Source organism: Pituophis catenifer, unplaced genomic scaffold (genome assembly GCF_029215685.1).
Source record: "Pituophis catenifer annectens isolate HBS135680 unplaced genomic scaffold, rPitCat1.0.hap2 SCAF_2, whole genome shotgun sequence".
Taxonomy (NCBI): Eukaryota; Metazoa; Chordata; class Lepidosauria; order Squamata; family Colubridae; genus Pituophis; species Pituophis catenifer.
This window is the reverse complement of record NW_027256882.1, coordinates 33462330-33482137: the sequence shown is the minus strand read 5'-3', so window position 1 is coordinate 33482137 and position 19808 is coordinate 33462330. Positions and strand designations below refer to the sequence as shown.

General features: G+C 44.0%; 1 protein-coding gene across 1 annotated transcript; it reads left to right on the top strand.

The window, feature by feature from the left end:
* Positions 1-1520: 1520 nt before the first annotated feature.
* Positions 1521-17587, top strand: LOC139312087 (E3 ubiquitin-protein ligase TRIM11-like). Its single transcript, XM_070936610.1, has 7 exons — positions 1521-1957; positions 9117-9212; positions 10723-10953; positions 11963-11985; positions 14502-14620; positions 15436-15468; positions 16950-17587. Exons 1-7 carry the CDS (start codon positions 1544-1546, stop codon positions 17471-17473), a joined length of 1440 nt encoding a protein of 479 aa, XP_070792711.1. The 5' UTR covers positions 1521-1543; the 3' UTR covers positions 17474-17587.
* Positions 17588-19808: the final 2221 nt, after the last annotated feature.

Below are 19808 nucleotides of genomic sequence, written 5' to 3'. Positions count from 1 at the left end.
GAGGACCAGTCAAAAGTGCGAGGACCTGTCAGAAATGACTTTTTTCAGCCCTCTGGTTAGTCCTTTTGTGCATATGGACTACTCAGAGGGCTGAAAAAGTTATTTTTGACTGGTCCTCGCACTTTTGACCAGTCCTCGAACTTACGACTGTCTTCACATTTTCCGTTTTTTTCCCTATCTTATCACCATGGTGAAGAGAAGCAGTTGTGAAATGAGTGACGTGGTTGTTAAGAATGCTGCACGGGCATAAATGTGAGGATGGTCATAAGTGTGAGGACCAGTCAAAAGTGCGAGGACCTGTCAGAAATGACTTTTTTCAGCCCTCTGGTTAGTCCTTTTGTGCATATGGACTACTCAGAGGGCTGAAAAAGTTATTTTTGACTGGTCCTCGCATTTTTGACCAGTCCTCGAACTTACGACTGCCCTCACATTTTACATTTTTGCCCTATCTTGTCATCATGGTGAAGAGAAGCAGTTGTGAAATGAGTGACGTGGTTGTTAAGAATACTGCACGGGCATAAATGTGAGGATGGTCATAAGTGTGAGGACCAGTCAAAAGTGCGAGGACCTGTCAGAAATGACTTTTTTCAGCCCTCTGGTTAGTCCTTTTGTGCATATGGACTACTCAGAGGGCTGAAAAAGTTATTTTTGACTGGTCCTCGCACTTTTGACCAGTCCTCGAACTTACGACTGTCCTCACATTTTACGCTTTTTTCCCTATCTTATCACCATGGTGAAGAGAAGCAGTTGTGAAATGAGTGACATGGTTGTTAAGAATGCTGCACGGGCATAAATGTGAGGATGGTCATAAGTATGAGGACCAGTCAAAAGTGTGAGGACCTGTCAGAAATGACTTTCCAGCCCTCTGAGTAGTCCCTATACACATAGCCATGGCCACCCGGTCACATGACCAGCTAGCCACGCCCACCCAGTCACATGGCCTCCAAGCCATGCCCACACAATAAGCCACGCCCACAATGGTGTCCCTCTTACCAATGTTAAAATCTGTTCACCTTACCCTATACACATAGCCATGGCCACCCGGTCACATGACCAGCTAGCCACGCCCACCCAGTCACATGACCAGCTAGCCACGCCCACAAAATAAGCCACGCCCACAATGTCCCTCTTTACCAATGTTAAAATCTGGTCACCTTAGTCTAGCCCCCTGCTCAAAGAGGAGACCCTGTATATACCATTTGAAATCCACAAGTCATAAAGGGGCCATGGTTCCCCACCTCTCCTTTAGCAGAATGTTTGGATCAATAATTGATCTAGGGAGGGGGGGCATTCCATGAATGTTGGTTTCTCCCTAGTTTTTTTTTTTTTGATCGGGGGTCCGTCCCGCGACTGATTACTCCTCCCCAATTTGTTCCTTTTAACATACTGCAGTTCTTTAAGAAGCCAGCAAAGCTGACCGGAAGAGCAACAACAATTCATTTCGGTTTCCCGCCTGAGCGGAGCCCAAAGTCGGCCAGCTGATTCGCAGGGAAAGGCGCGAAACTTAACTTTTTCTTTCTTTGTCCCGGCGGAGGAAGCGGCGATGGCGGCCGAAGCGCCCTTGCAGGGTTTGCTGGAAGAAGCCACCTGCTCCATCTGCCTGGACTTTTTCCAGGACCCCGTGCTCATCCCGGAGTGTGGCCACAACTTCTGCCGGGGCTGCCTGACCCGCAGTTGGGGAACGTCGGAATCGGAGGCTTCCTGCCCCCAATGCAGGCAGACCTTCGCGCCCCGCAGCCTCCTCCCCAACAGGCAGCTGGCGCGGGTGGCTGAAATGGCCAGGCGATGCGGAGGTCCTAGGGACGAGGAAGGAGGGAGCCTCTGCCCGAAGCACCGGGAGCCCCTCAAGCTCTTCTGTAAGGAGCACGAGACCCTCATCTGCGTGGTCTGCTACCTATCCAAAGAGCACAAGGGCCACTCGGTGATCCCTGCGGAGGAGGCTTTCCCGGAATACCAGGTAGGAGTCAGCCAGGAGGAATCGCTGCAGAGGGGAATCCAGTGCCAGCCCTTGCAGTCTTTTTACTAGTTTACTTGCTTCCTCCTGCTTCATCCCACCCCTTATCTCCCTGCCTGCAATTTTTTTTCCCCAATTTTTTTTTATTTTTCAAAACACAAAACGTAAAATACATCTCTTTAGAGCAGGTACTTGTTCCGTCATATAATAAGTACAATTATTAAGATTCCCACAATCAATTTTGTTCCCATTGTTATCCAATTACATCTTCTTTTAAAGAAAAAGAAAAAAGAAAGAAAAAAATCTTATTCTAAACATTTCTCATTCAATTATTTCGCCCAACATTCTAGACTATAAACACCATTCTAAACGTCTCATTTTAACAATATTTCAAATACATTTCTCAATTTAAGACCCATTACACCAAATCTATATTTCACCTCTTCTTGATCACAACTAATATCCAAATCTTATCAAAAATTTATTTCCCTTTTCTCTTAGTAGTTTATATAACTCCAATCTGATTATTTAACTGGTTCACAGTTATATTATTATTCTCCTGTAAAGTTTCTTCCACTTTCTCCTAATTTTATTTTTTAGCTGGTTAACATCTTGATCTGCTGCTTTCCAGCAACGCTTACCTCCACTCCTAACCTTAAATTATTTTGGCTGGTTCACAGTATGATTTTAACTACACACCAACCTTATTTCCTTTACTCCTCCTATATTTATTTTATAACTGGTTTGCAACTTAAATAGTTGCTTTCCAGTAGTGCTTTCCTCCGCTCCCACCTTTATTTTTAACTGGTTCACAATTATATTTCAATTGATCCCCAGGTATAGTCTCCTACCTTTTTATTTTTAACTAGTTCACAGTTCATATAAACTGTTACCCAGCGTATGCTTTCCTCCACTCCTAACTCTGTTTATTGGCTGGTCCACAGCGTTGCTTTAACTGTTTTCCAGCTCATGCTTTCCTCCACTCCTAACTCTTATTTTAATTTTTAACTAATTCCAAGCTTTGTTTCAACTGTTTTCTAATATAATACCTTCCTCTACCATATTTATTAACCTGGGGCAAAACTCTACTTTAGCTAATTTCCAAAATCATATTTCACATTACTCCTAGTTTCACATGTTTAATTGATTGATAACATTTTGTTTTAATTATTATCTTGCTTGCATTTTCCTCCCTTCCAATTTCTCTTATTCAATCTGTTAGCTTCAAATTACTTCACAATATATTACCCATATTGTTTTTCCATTTATTCTCCTTCGCCTAAGGGAGGGAAGCCCCACCCCTTATTTGTGTAAAAAGGCATAGCTGGCTGACACCTTGACTTTGTTGACATCCCTTGGGACACCTTTTTTTTTTTTTAATTTGATTTATATGCCGCCCTTCTTCGGAGACTCAGGGTGGCTTACAATGCGCTAAGCAATAGCCTTCATACTTTTGTATATTTATACAAAGTCAGCTTATTGCCCCCATAATCTGGGTCCTCATTTTACCTACCTTAGAAAGGATGGAAGGCTGAGTCAACCTTCAGCCTGGTGAGATTTGAACTTGCAGTAATTGCAGGCAGCAGATGTAAGTGGATGTAAATTAGTCTGCTGAGCCACCAGAGCCCAGCAGACGGCCAGAGCCCCTGGCCATAATCCCCATCCCTTTTGAGGTTCTGGTGGGCTAGATCAGTGACTCTCAATTTGACATATCACTACCTTAGAATTACAGGATTCTATTGTTGTAAATCAGAGGTCCAGGCTTTTGCTCTGTTCCAAGATGTCTCCCAGATGTCTCCCCGAGAGCTTTATTTTTATCCCACCCCTTATCTCCTTGCCTGCAATTTTTAAAAAACAGGTTGACATTCCTGTTGTCACTGATCAAAATTCAGATGCTTGTCAACTATCATATTGTGTTGTCCTGGGCTCTTGTGATCACTCTTTGCCATCTTCTGATAAACAAAGTCAATGGAGAAGCCAGATTCGCTTAACAGCTGTGTGACTAACCTGACAACTGTAGTGATTCACTTAACAACATTCAGAAGAAAGGTTGTAAAATGAGACAAAACTTCACTTAACTGTCTTGCTTAGTAATATGTTCTGAGATCACCGACAGAACTGAGGCGAGGCGTCAGTAACAAGAACCCTGTATTTATTACTTGAAACATGCATTGTAACAACTCCCGCGCTTGACAGCTCCTTTTATACCCTAGCTGTCATCGCTTCAACCAATCAGCAATTAACACGGCAACCAGCCCGGCCACTAGAGGCCGCTATTAACAGAACCAATATGTAACACTCCTCCCCACCCAGCTTGCGCCTATTACCCGTCAGGCGCATGCGTAGTCGCTTAGATAGGTAGGCCTCCGGCGGACCTGCCCTTACCGCCTAGGTTCCGCCCCTTCGGGCGGTTCTGGCGGCAGGTTTGAGCTGTCAGAGCGAGTCACCACAGCCTTCCTGTTTCGTGCGTCTCCGGTGTATACCTCCCCGTCTCGTCCCCCAGGAACAGGTAAGTCCTCAGACCCGGCATGGGCCGGAGAGGTTTCTCTGGCCACTAACTGTTGTCCTGCTTCATTGGCCCTCTGGTAGCTAGGGCCCTCACGACTGTCTTCCTTTCTGACCTGCCCGGGACTTAATCCCCGCCGGGATCGAAGCTGGTCCTTGTGGCGCTTCCAGATCTGGCCTTTGTCCACCTCAACTCGGTATGAGCATGGGCCCCCAATACCCACGACTCTTCCTGCCAGCCAGAATGGAAGACCTGCATAATTGCGGGCGTAAACTGGGTCCCCGATGTTGTAGGGACGGTATCTGCTATGGGAGTCCAAAGGTTTACTAGGGCAGTATGATGGGTGAATGCGGTCAAGTGGCGTGCGCAATTTCCGGCCCATCAAGAGCTTGGCTGGGCTCTTATTGGTCAGCTGACAGGGCGTTGTGTGCTGGGCCATTAAATATTCCTCCACCCGGTCACGCCAACTCCCGTGATCCAATTTCTTTAACGCATCCTTTGCGGATCTAACGGCATGTTCAGCAAAACCATTGCTGGATGGAAGAAAAGGAGAAATTAAATAGTGGCAGATACCCTGATGAGCTTAGGAACGCCTCGAACTCTGCAAAAGTAAACTGGGCCCCATTATCGGAGACAACCATATCCGGCAATCCGTGGGTAACAAAGAGCTGGCGCAACGCCTTAACAACCGCCTCAGAAGTGGTGGAAAGCATGTGAACAACTTCCACCCACTTCGAGAAGGCGTCAGCCACAACCAGAAAAGACTGTCCTTTCATCGGTCCAGCCAGATCTATATGTAAACGCACCCAGGGCCCCCCAGGATCCTCCCACCCCCGAGGGTGGTCCCTTGCAGGCATAGGCATGGATTCCTGACACTTAGAACATGATGAAACCCAGTCAGTAATATCCCGATCAAGAAGGGGCCACCACAAATAAGCGCGACCCAGGGCTTTCATGCGGACCACCCCCGGGTGACCCTTATGCAGTTGCTGTAAAAGAGGTTCCCGCAAGGGAGGCAGTATGATGACACGGTGGCCCCACAATAAGCAACCGTCCTGGGTGGATAGTTCAAGACGACGGGAAGCGTAGGGCTGGAGATTAGGTGAAAACGGACCTGGAGGCCAACCCCTGGCCATCCAATTGAGGACCACAGCGAGGGTCTTGTCCCTAGTGGAGGAACGGGCAACGTCCAGAGCGGTGAGTGGTAACAGCGAATCCTCAATCAGCAACACCGGGGAGGCAGGAACAGGGTCCTCAAGCAGGGTAGTGACGGGGCATCGACTTAAAGCATCAGCATGTGTGAGGTTACGACCGGGGCGGTAGATCAACTTGTAGGAATAGGCGGCCAAAAAAAACAGAATAACGAGTCATGCGTGGGGATAAGATTTACGGTGCGATTCGGTCGCCCGCTAATATGCCCAAAAGGGGCTTGTGGTCGGTATACAAGTCAAACGAGCGGCCATAGAGGTAATGGTGGAAACTTTTCAAGCCGGCCACGAGAGCGAGAGCCTCTTTATCCAATTGTGAGTAATTACGCTCTGCAGGAGCCAAGGTTCTGGAAAAATAAGCGATAGGCAGTTCACGGCCAGATGACAAACTATGACTTAATACTGCACCAACCCCATAAGGGGAGGCATCGCAGGCTAAAACCAAGGGGAGGTTGTTGGAATACTGCGTGAGTAAGGCATTAGATGTGAGAAGGCATTTCACAGAGAGGAACGCAGCATCCTCCCTCACACCCCATTTCCACGGGGCTCTGCAGTCCAACAGACGGTGCAGTGGTTCTGCCACCGACGCCTTATGGGGAAGGAAGACAGCGTAGAAATTTAAAAGACTGAGGAAGGATTGAAAATCGGCTTTGCAGGTTGGGGTAGGGGCGTCCAGAATTGCAGAGGTTTTAGCCGCCGTTGGGTGAATGCCAGTGCCATCGACTAAAAACCCAAGAAACTCCACCTGTGGTACTGCAATCTTACATTTGGTTTTGTTAACCTTAAGGCCCGCCCCCTTGAATTTTAGTAAAACTTGGCACAACCGGTCCATCAATTCCGACGTGCAAGTCGCTGTGACCAGGACGTCGTCGAAATATGGTATGACCCCGGGAATTCCCAGCAGCAATCGCTCCATCATGCTCTGGAAAATTTCTGGGGCAACACTTACACCAAATTGAAGGCGGCGACGTTGGAACGCCCCCTGTGGGTCACAATAGTCTGCGCCTCTGGTGTCTTGTCATCGACCCTCAGTTGTTGATATGCCTGGGCCAGGTCCAGCTTGGCAAAGACAACCCTGGCCCAGGGAGTGCAGGAGATGCTGCACTACAGGGACAGGATACGCATGACCCAGAAGTGCCTTGTTTAATGTCACCCGATAATCGGCGCATATTCGGACCGAGCAGTCTGCCTTGATTGGAGTTACGATCGGTGTTTCCCACTGGGCGAACTCCACCGGCTCTAACACCCCCCGCGATATAAGTTTATCCAATTCAGCGTCAACTCGCGATTGCAATGCAAAAGGGACTCTGTGGGGTTTTAGGCGTCGAGGGGGAATTTGAGGATCCAGGCTAAAGAAAACTGGGGGCCCCTTATAACATCCTAATTTGCCATCAAACACAGACAGAAATTCATGCACCAGTCTGTCCAACTCGGTCGAGCGGATGGTATTCACCCTGTGAAGGGTGAGACCCAAAGCCTGGAACCAGTTTAATCCTAAAAGACTCGGGAGCGGGGCTTCTACTACAATCAGTGGCAGGCGGCCAGAATAGTTCTTAAATTGAACCCGGAAATGACCACTCCCCACAATGGTTATTGGGTTCCCTTGAAAATCCCGCAGCTGCACTTGGCATGGTGCTAGATGGCGTTTGGCAAGACAGGGCATTAACCGTTTCACGGTGCTCCAGGATACAATCGAACTTGCCGATCCGGTATCCACCTCCATACTGCATGGCCAGCCCTCTATATTAACTGACAGGGTAATTTTGTCCCAGGCCGTCACATCGTGGACGGGAGATACCATATACACACACCCCGGCTCGCGGCTCTGTTGCATTCAGCCACTCTGGTAATTCGGCCGCCTGACAGGACCCTGTCTATCACCTCTGGGGGGGGGGGTTTACAGCCAGCTCCGCCGGGTTAGGTGACTGGCAAACCCTTGCGATGTGGCCCCGGTGCCCACAGCGGTGGCAAATTGCCTCCTTTAAACGGCAATCCGCTCTCAGGTGATTCCCCCCACAACTCTTACAGTCTCCCTGTGTTTGCCTGGCTGATCTCCCGGGGCGCTGCATCTCTTTGATACGATCGACAGTGTTCTCTCCACACGTGTCGTCATCGTCGCTCAATTCAACATTAGTTTGGTGTATAGATTCTCCCTTATGGTTACAGCCTGTTTGGCCCTTGGGCAAATCTGCGAGGGACAGCGCGGCCAATTCCGCAGCACACGCTTCATCCAGAGCCTCCTGGAAGGAGAGCTCTGGCTTCGCAATGAGGCGTCTCTTCAGGTTTTCATCCCTCACGCCGCTGACCAGCCTGTCCAACAAATAGTCATTTAAGTCCACGAATTGGCAATGTCTGGCTGCTTTTCTCAATGCAGCAATATATTGGCTGATGGACTCCCCTTCAGCCTGATCGCGGTGATAGAAGTGCTGCCTGCGCGCTATGCGAGATGGCGCAGGAGCATAGTGCCTTTTTAATTTGAGCATGAAGTCTTCCTATGTCCCTGCATGAATGGACTGTGGGGCCATAAGGGTCATCGCAGTCTCGAACATTTCGGGGCCACAGAAACTTAAAAAATACGCCGTCTTCCGTTCGCTAGACAACTCTCGATAGTCGTTAGCTATAAAAAACAATCGAATCTGGCCACAAGTGCCTCCCAGGACTCCGTCGCTGGGTTGAACGGGGCGAAGTTCTGTGAGGAAGCCATTTCCCTCTCTCCCCCTCACTGTCAATCAGTGCTTCACTCGACAACGATCCAGCAACTCGTACTCTTACTGTTCCTGACAGATGACCACCATTGGACATCCCATCCTCGTCGCCACTAATATGTTCTGAGATCACCGACAGAACTGAGGCGAGGCGTCAGTAACAAGAACCCTGTATTTATTACTTGAAACATGCATCGCAACAACTCCCGCGCTTGACAGCTCCTTTTATACCCTGAGCTGTCATCGCTTCAACCAATCAGCAATTAACACGGCAACCAGCCCGACCACTAGAGGCCGCTATTAACAGAACCAATATGTAACACTTAGCAACAGAAATTGCCTGTAGGGAGAAATAGGCTCCCTTCACCAGCTCCCTTTCCACATTTGCTCTAGAGCAAAATTGTCATGGAGACCTCCAAAATCTTGAGTGCAGACCCCGAAAACACTCCTGCTGGTTCAGCCCAAACTTTCATTTCTCAGTGATGCTTCTGGGATGACTGCAACCAGGAGACTCAGGCAGCTCACTTTAATGCCCTTGCAGGGAGTCCTTGGCAATGAAAAAAGTGACAGAATGTTTTTTACCCTTGTGATCATTGCAGGCATTCCATGGTCACAGGATCAAAATTTCGACGTTTGCCAACTGTCATGTATTTATGATGATTGAATATATTGGGTTTTCTCATTGGGTCTTCCCTCCGATGTAATTCTTTATGGACAAGAAACTCAAAACTTATATTTTTCAGATCAAGGTGGAGGATTGCCTGAAGGCTCAGAAGGAGCAGAAAGAAAAAATAGCTACATACAAAGGAGAGACAGAGCAAAGAGTGCAGGAGATGCTTGTAAGTATTTGATCCAACGGTTAGGAGCTTCTGAGCTAATAAGGAGAAGCCCATCCACCATCTTTGATAATAGGCAGCCTGTTTGTAAGTACAAGTTTTGACTTAAATTAATTCAAAGTTAAAGACTGTGTAGGCCACAGAAGTTGTTCTTAACCTGGGGACTGAGATGTCACCATTGGCTGAATGAGTCTCAGTTGGGTTAAGTGCCCCTATCCCATGAGCTGTGTTTTATACAATGGGTTTGGTTGGCATAATAAATTAATGCAAACCGTATTTCATCCTATTGAAAAAATTGTGAACTCAAACATTTTTCTGTCTACTTTTTTTTAAAAAAAGTTTTAAAATATTTTAAAACAAATTTCCCCCCCTCCTCCCCCACCCATTCCCTTCTCCCTCCTCCCCCCCCCCCCCCGACTTCCCAGAGCAAAATACAGGGTATTGCATTTAACAAACATAATCAAACATAAACAAACCAACTATAAGCTCTTAACTCCCTCTTACACTTTAACTCCCCCATACATACCAAAATATCAGAGTAGAAAAGTTCACCTAAATATTTCATTCATAAGCTATTTGCAACTTTTTAGTCCCACATTTGTTTTGTATATAATCAATCCATCTTCTCCATTTCAATATGTATCTTTCATTCTACCGATCCTTCAAATATGCAGAGATTTTAGCCAGCTCCGCCAAATTAGCTACTTTTAATGTCCATTCTTCAATAGTAGGTAGTTCTTCCTTCTTCCAATACTGCGCCACCAAAAGTCTGGTTGCAGTTATTAAGTTCAAAATCAAATTAGTCTCTATAACTGTACAGTTATACCCAATAAAAACAACTGTGGAGTAAATTTTATCTTCTTTTTAAGAATATTTTGTATAATCCACCATATCTTAATCCAAAATGCCTTAACGTTTTTATATGTCCATCATATATGAAAATACGTTGCATCATCACATTTACATCTCCAACACGTAGATTGTAAACTTGGATACATACAAGCTAACTTTTTGGGATCTAAATGCCATCTGTAAAACATTTTATAAAAATTTTCTCTCAAGTTTTGGGCTTGGGTAAATTTTACATTTCTGATCCATATTTTTTCCCATACTTCCATCATTATTGGTTCCCCAAAGTTTTGTGCCCATTTTATCATACAATCCTTCACTAACTCAGTTTCTGGGTCTATTTCTATCAATACATTATACAACCTTTTAATATGCATTGGGCTTTGATCCCTAATTGTCTACTTTTTTGAAATCCCTGATTGCTAAGAAAATTTTCATGAGTGATCATTTAAACTGGAGCCTTTTATTTTTCTTTTTAGAAACTTTTCCCCCTTGCGTTTTTTAACGTCAAAAGGGTTTTTTTCTCCCTAGGAAATTCTCCCACCTCACTTTTGGATTCTTCAAGGAATCCATTTAATTCTCGTGACAAAATTAAAATTATTAAATAAAATAATTAAAATAAAATAAAATTATGCCATTTGCTTTTTTCTCTTTCTTGTTCTAGGACCTCATTGAAAAAGAGAAAAAAAATGTGGTGGCTGAATTCAGAGAGCTACAACTCTGGTTAGAAGGACAGGAGAAGCTTCTATTGACTAAAATGGAAGAAACGGAGAAGGATATTATGGCAAGAAAGGAGAAGGGTTTGGCCAAGCACATGGAGGATCTCTGCTCTCTTGACCATCTCATCCAGGAGATAGAAGAGAAGCTTCAGCAGCCAGCCAGCAAACTCTTACAGGTCAGGTTGTATCATAGAGATCATAGAATCCTAGGGCTGGAAGGGACCTTGGAGGTCTTCTCTGCCCAAGGCAGAGTCCTTATTCCATCCGGAACAAATCTATTATTGGAAGCCTCCAGTGATGGATCACCCAGAAGTCTGGGAGGGAAGCTGTTCCACTGATAAATACTTCTCACTGTCAGGAAATTATTCTGTATTTTAGGTTGGATCTCTTTGTGATGAGTTTTCACTTCAGGTGCTACGGAGACTAAATCGATGCCCTTTTCTCTATGACAGTCTTCCAAGTATTGGAAGATGGCTGTAGGGTCTCCCCTAAGCCTTCTCTTTGTTAGGCTGAGTCCCCTTTGCCATTCATTGTACAGTTTGGCCTCCAGAGCCCTTATCACCTTTATTGCTCCTCTCTGTCTCAGCATTTTTTTGGTATCATGGTGTACCAATGATGAAATGGAATAGCCTGCTTTAGCCCCTCCACAGAATACTCTTTTTGACCCTTTCCTTCCCCCTCCCCAGAAATTTAATTGAAATTATAATAGTGAAAAGTACAAATGGAAATAAAGAAAATAGGGAAACGGAGAAGGATAAGAATGGGAAAGAAGTGTCAGATAAAGGGAAAACAAAACATTTTCAGCACAGTAAAATACAAAATAAAATTACAGCCTCAAGTTTTTATTTTTTATATTTTCTCATTATTAGCCATGTGTATAAAAACAGATTAGTCTAATAAGAAAAATGTAGTACAGAAAAAGCAGGCCATGCAAAAAGCAGGAATTCAAAGTACTGGTCACTGTCTCTATATTCTTCACAATTTGAGATTCCTATCCCCTATTAGAGGATGTAGTGGTGGGTGTTCTTTGTAGGGTCTCCCCCTCCCCTTACTCTCCAGGCAAGGAGAAACCCAACACCGATGACTTTCTACAAAGTATTATAACCACCTGCATTTTCCAAAGTGCCTTCATTCTGGAAGCATAATTGCAATCCTTTCAATGCTTTGTCTCTCTCTTTTTTTTAGGACATTGGAAGCATCTTGAAGAAGTAAGTAAATCCACCCTTTTCTTTACAGTCTCACAGATCAGCAGCTTCTCCAAAAGTTTTCCTATTTTGGAAAGTTCTGTTTGTACTTAGCAGTATTTTAATGTAAAGATTGCGTACTGTATTTCAGGGCTTTTTAGAAATTTCCTCCGATAACTTCAACACAATATAATTAGCAATATTTGATATGATCAATTATTGTTGGTTGCATAGTCAGCCAGACATTTAGATTTAATTTGGCATTTCTTCCCTATTGAGTCCTCTCTAAGAAGAGACAGATGTTTGATGGTTTTAAAGGTATTGTAGGATGTAAACTGTTCCAAGTAATGCAACTATCATAAATACATGCCAGTTTCCAAGCACTAGAATAGTGATTACAGGGACATTGTGACAGACGTTATCTGCGATTTCATTGCATTACCTTTAAGTTTAAGGTTAAGTTTACTTTAGTGTTATTGCACCTCGTACATTGAAATTAAATGCCATCTTCAGTGTACATCATACATAAGAAAACTATAAATAATAATAATAAAACAAAAACAAATCCTTCACATTCTACACAATTAAATTGAAAACCTGTGATACTGCATTAGTATTGCACTATACAGTAGAATTCAACATAGTTACCGCTCTGGGATAGAAGCTGTTTTTCAGCCTATTTGTCCTTGTTTTTATTTACCGTCTGCCAGATGGCAATACTTCAACAAAAGGGGTGCCCAGGATGAGATGGATCTTTAGGAACGTTTTGAACTTTCTTAAGGCAGCGGGAGCTATAAAGCTCTTCCAAGGAGGGGAGGGGGCAACCAATGATCCTCTGGGCAATGGTCTTAACCCTCTGGAGCGCTGTCCTATCTGCCATGGTGCAATTGGCAAACTATACACAGGTGCAGTAAGTTAAGATACTCTCTATAGTGCAGCGGTAGAAAGTCACCTGCAGTTTTTCATTCGGTTGTTTTTTCCTGAGTAGTCTCAAGTAGTATAATCTCTGCTGGGCCCTTTTGACCAGTGCTGCAGTGTGAGCACCCCAGGTCAGATCCTCTTTTATGATAACACCCCAAAACCTAAAACTGGCCACTTGCTCCACCTGGTCTCCATTGATCAGCGAGGGCTGGATATCTGATCTATTCCTTCTGTAGTCCACTATAAACTCCTTGGTCTTATTGGTGGTAAGGACTAAATTATTGTCTCCACACAGTGAAAGCAACTGGTCCACCTCCTCTCAATAGGCAGACTCATCCCACCCCCTGGAGATGAGTCCTACCATTGTTCTATCATCTGCAAATTTAATAATAGTATTAGTGGCGTGAGTGAGAATGCAGTCATGTACGTAAAGAGTATAGAGTAAGGGACTCAACACAAAACCCTGTGGTGTACCAGTGTTAAGAATAAGGGCCGAGGAGGTGTGATTACCTAATCTGACCCTCTTGAGAGCAGCCAAACAGGAAATCCATAATCCAAAGGTAGATTGAATGAGAAAGTCCAAGGTCCTTAAGTTTAGATAGACACTAGTCTATGTGGAAGAATTGTGTTAAATGCAGAACTAAAATCCATCAAGATCAGTTTGAATGTTATATCCATCATCTAATTACCTACGTCACCCATAGTAGTCATGTGTCATCAGTCATTTGGTAAGATACAATCCATTGATTTGGCCAAGAGATTCACAAGAATTTTCAAGAGTAGGGAGCCCAAAAACTGAAACTTATTGGCCTTTACTAGATCTCTCCTTTAACTTGACGAAGGTGGATGAGTGCAGTTCTGGATCAGGATCCACTGAGTCGCACATGGTGCCTATATTTGAATAGCTAGCCAGAGAAATGACTGAAGCCTGGGAAACAGGGCCCTTCTCAGTCAACAGGACTGCTTATTTCCCACCATCTTACCAGGTCCTTAGGATCCGAGGACAGGGCAACACAAGAAAATGACAATCAATGACTTAATAGCTGGCAATCAACACCCCATTTAACAATTAAAAGCCACACACAAGAGAGGGAGGGAGGGGGGAGAGAGAGAGAGGGAGGGAGGGAGGGAGGGGGAGAGAGGGAGGAGATTAGATCCTGTAGCTAGCCAATCCTCAAGCACCATCTGATGGTTTAGAAAGCTTCTATTGGCAGGTTGATAAAGGTTGCAGGAACTGGGCATGGCTAGTCTAGTGAAGAGAAGGACCAGGGGAGACATGATAGCAACAGTGTTCCAATATTTGAGGGTCTGTCACAGAGAGAAGGGGGTCAACCTGATTTCCAAAGCACCTGAAGGCCAGACAAGGAATAATGGATGGAAACTGATCAAGGAGGGATTCAACCTGGAAATAAGAGAAAAATTCTGACTGAGGAGAATGAACCACTGGAAGAGCTTTGCCTTCAGACGTTCTGAAAGCTTCATCACTGGAAGCTTTCAAGAAGAGGCCCGACTGCCATCTGTCAGAAACGGTGTGGGGTCTCCTGCTTGGGTGGGGGGTTGGACTAGATGACCTACAAGATCCCTTCTAACTCTGTTATTCTGCTATTTTGTCTTGCCAGATATCAGGCAAAGGAAACATATGAAAATCCGGTGGATTTACTTCTAGGGCCAAAGTGGACAATCTGGGATTACAGTGATATGACTGAGCTTCTGAAAGGGGCCATGAAAAAACTGAGAGGTAAAAAACAGCCGCTGGGGTTTTACACTCAATGACATTTTGAGCATCCAAGAGCGATTCTGGGTCAATGTCACATGGATCAAAGAGGGATCGACTTCAGGATCAGTATCTCAGTTAGGATTGTAAGACGAGACTACCTGTATTCTTCGTAGCCCAAACCCAAATGCACTGATCACTGGGGAACCAGAATAAGTTTCCACTAAGTATAATGGAATCTATGCAGGTAGTTCTTGACTTACGACCTCCGTTGAGCTGAAAATTTCTGTTGCTAAGCAAGGCAGTTGTTAAGTGATCTGTGCCCCATTTTACGAACGTTTTTGCCAGAGTTATTAAGAAAATCAGGACAGTTAAGTGAATCACGGTTGATAAATGAATCTGGCTTCCCCCATTGACTTTGCTTGTCAGAAGCTCCCCAGGAAGGTTGAAGAGGACAACCCCAGAACCATGGGATGCTGCAACAACCATCGTAAATACAAGGTGGTTCCCAGTGCCTGAATTTTGATCACGTGACTGGGGAGGCTGCATCAGTCATAAGTGTGAGAACCGGTCATAAAGCACTTTTGTCAGTGCTGCTATAATTTCACTAAAGAAATAGTTGTAAATTGAGGACTACCTGTATATGGAATATACAGGTAGAATATATTTATACCTGATGGAATATATATAGCCACCAATGACATTCTGGCTTGTAGCTTTCCCTATTCCTTATTTCCTGATCTGAGGCCAAGGAAAGCAAACCAGGGAATCTGAGGGAGGCCCTTTTGTTGCTCCAATTCCAGTGATGAGATGCTGAATTCCTCCCTTTTCTTCCCCAGATACTCTGGAAAGTGGACTTCAAGTACAGGAAGGTAAATATGAGTTATAGGAATTGGATTTCCTTGATATTTTAAGCTCTGATTCCAGTAATGTGAAGAGAAACATAATAGATCAAAAAGAAAAATATAGGATTAATTACTATATAAGACTATGATTATCCAGTAAGCTTTAATGATTATATGATTTATGAACTTTTACTTGCCATTTATGTTCAATATTTGCTAATGCAGCAGAGACAAATTCCCTGTGTGTCTGATCACACTTGGCCAAATAAAGCTTTTGTTCTGTTCTGCTCTACTCCTACTCCGCCCCGCTGTGTTATGTTCTGTACGTAATCTGAAAATATTGAATTCCTACCAAACTAATAACTTCCTGTTGATTTTACTGCCTGATTATAAATTGGTGACCAGGTCTTCGTTAGCAGAGAAATTAGATCCTTTGGGTCAAAGCAAATAGCAAAGTTGGAGCATCAGGCTGGTCTCCACCAAGTGGGCCATCAGACTGATGAAAGCAGAGGTTTCCTGTGCAAGATCCTCCCCTTTTGTACATGCCTGTGATATCCTGATGTTCCCAGAGAAAAGGAGGGATCTTCCTCACATTCCATCCTGTGTCCCAAGTTACCTCTGGGGTGTCCTTCTGACTCTTACCAGTTCAGAATTGAAACATGTCAGCCTCTTGCTCTGCCTGACCTTCTGGATTAATGCTCCAGACAGAGTCCCTGTTCAACCTGGGCCCTCCCAGCAACTCTCTGAAGGCAAAGCCAAAAACTTTCCTGCCAATTCCATTAATCTCATCTGCAAGATGGAAGCTAAAGAGAATTGTGCACGGAGGCTGAAAGAGGTGGAGCACTGTGAAGGGTTTGAAGGACTTGGCCACTGCAAGACTTATGGACTTCAGTTCCCAGAATTCTCCAGCCAGCATGGCGGAGCTGGAGGGCAATCAGCATAGTGGTGGCCACATGAGAGACTAGAGACTAGGAGAATTGACTAGTGGAGCCAGGAGACAAAGAGCTGAGCAGAAGAGCCAAGAGCAATACAGGTAATCAACGGATCCTGAAGGCGTACAGCTTAGTGGCAGCTGAAGGGGAGGCAGATGGACTGGAAGATGGCGAAGGCAACCTAAGTGAATGGAACAAGAAGGCCAAAGGCGAGAGGGGTGACAAAGAGGCTGGCAGTTAACAGAGGATGGGACTAAGACAGTGGGAGAGCCTGAGTGCTTGGAGAAAAGGGAGCAGAGGGACCTGTACACTAGCAGTCCCATCAGGGGAATTCTGGGAGTTGAAGTCCACAAGTCTTACAGTTGCCAAAGTTGGAGGACTGTTGACCAGACAATGGCTTAGATATTGTTTAAAAAAACAATGAGTCTTCTAGTCCTGGAGGGGGTGTTTGGAAGCTGAACTCCATTCACACAAGAGGCCATAGGGTTAAGGTTTTGGGGGTGAAGACACAAACTAGGCCTGCAGCTGAAGCTCTTGTTCTTCTCCTTCCTTCCTTCTCTCCCTTTCCACTTACAGGGAATGTGAGTCTGGATCCAGACACAGCCAATATTGACTGCCTTAAGTTGTCCAAAGATCAAAAAAGTGTCAGAGGAGTTAAGCCAGTTAAAGAAAAATATTGTGCCCCAAATCCCATGAGATTTGTTTGTCATCCTTGTGTCCTTGGCTGTCAGACGTTCTCCACAGGGATACATTTCTGGGAAGTTATTGTTGGAGATAGAGAAGGATGGGGTGTAGGGGTTGCCAGTCAGCCAGTGAACTTAACAGATGTTGATAAGCAGACCAGGTGTTGGATGTTTTGGAAAGGCCTAGGGAAATACGAGGCCGTATCTCCATCAAAACGCTCTGACCTGGTCCTGACTGAGGAGCCCACGACGATCTGCATCTGTCTCAACTGCGAAGGGGGACAAGTGAGCTTTTTTGATTCCAGCACAGCAGCTCTGCTCCATACACTCTCAGACACTTCCTTGGTTGGAGAGACCCTTCTGCCCTATTTCTATTTGGGTGAGGGCACCTGCATGACATTCCCCTCAAAGAAGTGACCTCCATAAACAAAACTCCCTATTTGCCAAGCAGGGATCTCTGAAAGCCTTTAAAGCAGAGATTCCTTAGCTTTTTACTACTTCAGCTTCCTTTATTGTTCTATGCCACCCTGGTCAGTCAATAAGTCATTATAAAGGAATAACCTGATCATCATTTCTATTTGTCTGGATAAAAAAAAAGAGGAGCTTTATTGGCGTTAGCATCATGTGTTCAGATGTATCAGTATTGAAGAGACCTTACAGCTAAGCCTGTCAATCATGATTTTATATGTCTGTCACAGTCTTCATCCCATTTATGGATCATGCTTGTTTGTTTAATGTTAATTGCAATCAATGATTGTGTAGGTGTCCATAACTAAGTATATTCTATAATCATCCCCTTCTTTTTTTCTTTCCTTCCCACTTTCTTTTAACACATAATTGTGTTTTTATACTTACGTAGGTTATCTACAACAATCGGATTACTGATTGTAAGACTGATTGTAATTTTATATGGGAGGTGTGTAATGGATTGCAGTTCCTTCTTTTGCAATTTTGTGCCAATAAATTTATTCAGTACAATACATAGAAACAAAAGAGGCACACAAAACAGAAAAAAAATAAAACATACCGTCTGTTATCAAGATAGAAAACGTGAGTCCTCTGTGCCCTAAATGTGTCAGCTGGCTCAAGCCAAAAGTCAAAAAGAATTGTTAATAGAATTGTACAAATGAAATACATTATTAAATAAATGCATTATCTGACAGTAACACTGTTTTTCCTTCTTGGCTTAAGCCACTCTGCCTTTTATTGAGTAACTACAAGTATCGGGAGTAAAAGAAGCCAATCTAGTTTGGTGGTTAAGAATTCTATTGTCCAATTTATCTTGAATTTCTTCCATTTTAGACTCTAGTACATTAGTATTTGTGTCCAACTGTATCATAAATTCTGTAAAGCCATTAGCCACTTTTGAGAATTTTTTCTCCAAAGAATCAAACTTAGATTTCACCAATTCTTTAATTTCCTGCTTAAATTTTTCAAGTTGCTGATTCATAATCTCCTCCCTTCTTTCAATCTCCTCTATAAAAAATTCTATTATATTAAAATCAGGTTTCTGAGACTGAAGAGTTAAGACTTGTTCCTTTAAGTTGTTGGTGGGGGAATCCCCCCCCCTTCTTGTTTATCTGACTTTATGAGTCTCAGTGCCATGTTTCCGCCCAGGCAGGCTTTGTTAAAAAAAAAGCAAGAAAAAAAAAAGGGACTTCTTTCCAATCAACAACAATATCAAGTCTCCAAGGGAAGAAAAAGAGAAAAAGACACAGGAGCGAAGTTTTGTCTACAAATGTAGCCAGTGGTATTTATTCCGCTACATTGTAGTAATAGAAAATGGAAGGACTTTCCCTTTCAGTCTCTCCTCCAGCCGACCCCATTTTAAAAGACTTTTTTTCCTCTTTCTTTTCCTCCTCTCTCTTAAGTAATTTTTTTTTAAAAAATCAGTAAAATACTTGCGGTTCAGTATTACAGGTCCAGCTCACATTTTCTTTGAGTAGTCTGTTAAATTTGCAGGCTTGCTTTTGACGCCTGGCTCTGCATCAGCAGAGGTCTCCCAAAGCCCGGAGCAGCAGCTGGGGATACGGGGCATCTCATCTGCTCCGTCCCAAAAGTAAAGGAAAAACTTTTGGGACTCCGCAGAGAGTTCTACCCACCCCTGCCGGCTCTATCTCCGTTTCCTCATGGAAACGGAGTTTTTTCGAGCCGCCATTCCGTTGTGAAGGCGGCTCTGACAGGCGATGGAAGCTGACGATCCCAAAGGAACGTCTGGCAGCGACAAACAGCAAACCGGAAGTCCTTTTTTGAACCGGAATTCAAAAAATTGAAAATGATTTGACAAACACTCAGGATAATAGCTTAGAAGAAAAACCTAAAATGGACGCTGATCAAAAGTATGGTAATGCAGAAAATCTGCAACAGAAGATTGAAAAAGAGATTTTAATGGTACAATATAACTTCACAGAATATGCGATAAGATTAAGAGGTTTGCAGGAAAATAATAGAGATGATTTAAGGAAAATATCTTCTGAATTTCTAGCTGGGATTCTAAAGGTTCAACCTGACGAAGTGTTTTGTAGGATTGACAGAGTTTATCGAATCAACTCCTGGATTGCCAAGCAAAGGCAATTGCCTAGAGATGTGGTGATTTATTTTACAGATAAAGAAATTAGGAATAATATCGTGCAAAATTCCTTTAATTCTAATTTGCAATTGTATGGAAGAAAGATTTGGATTTACAAGGAACTCCCACCTAAGATATTGATGGAAAGGAAGAAATTTGGTTTTCTGGTGAATGAATTAAAAA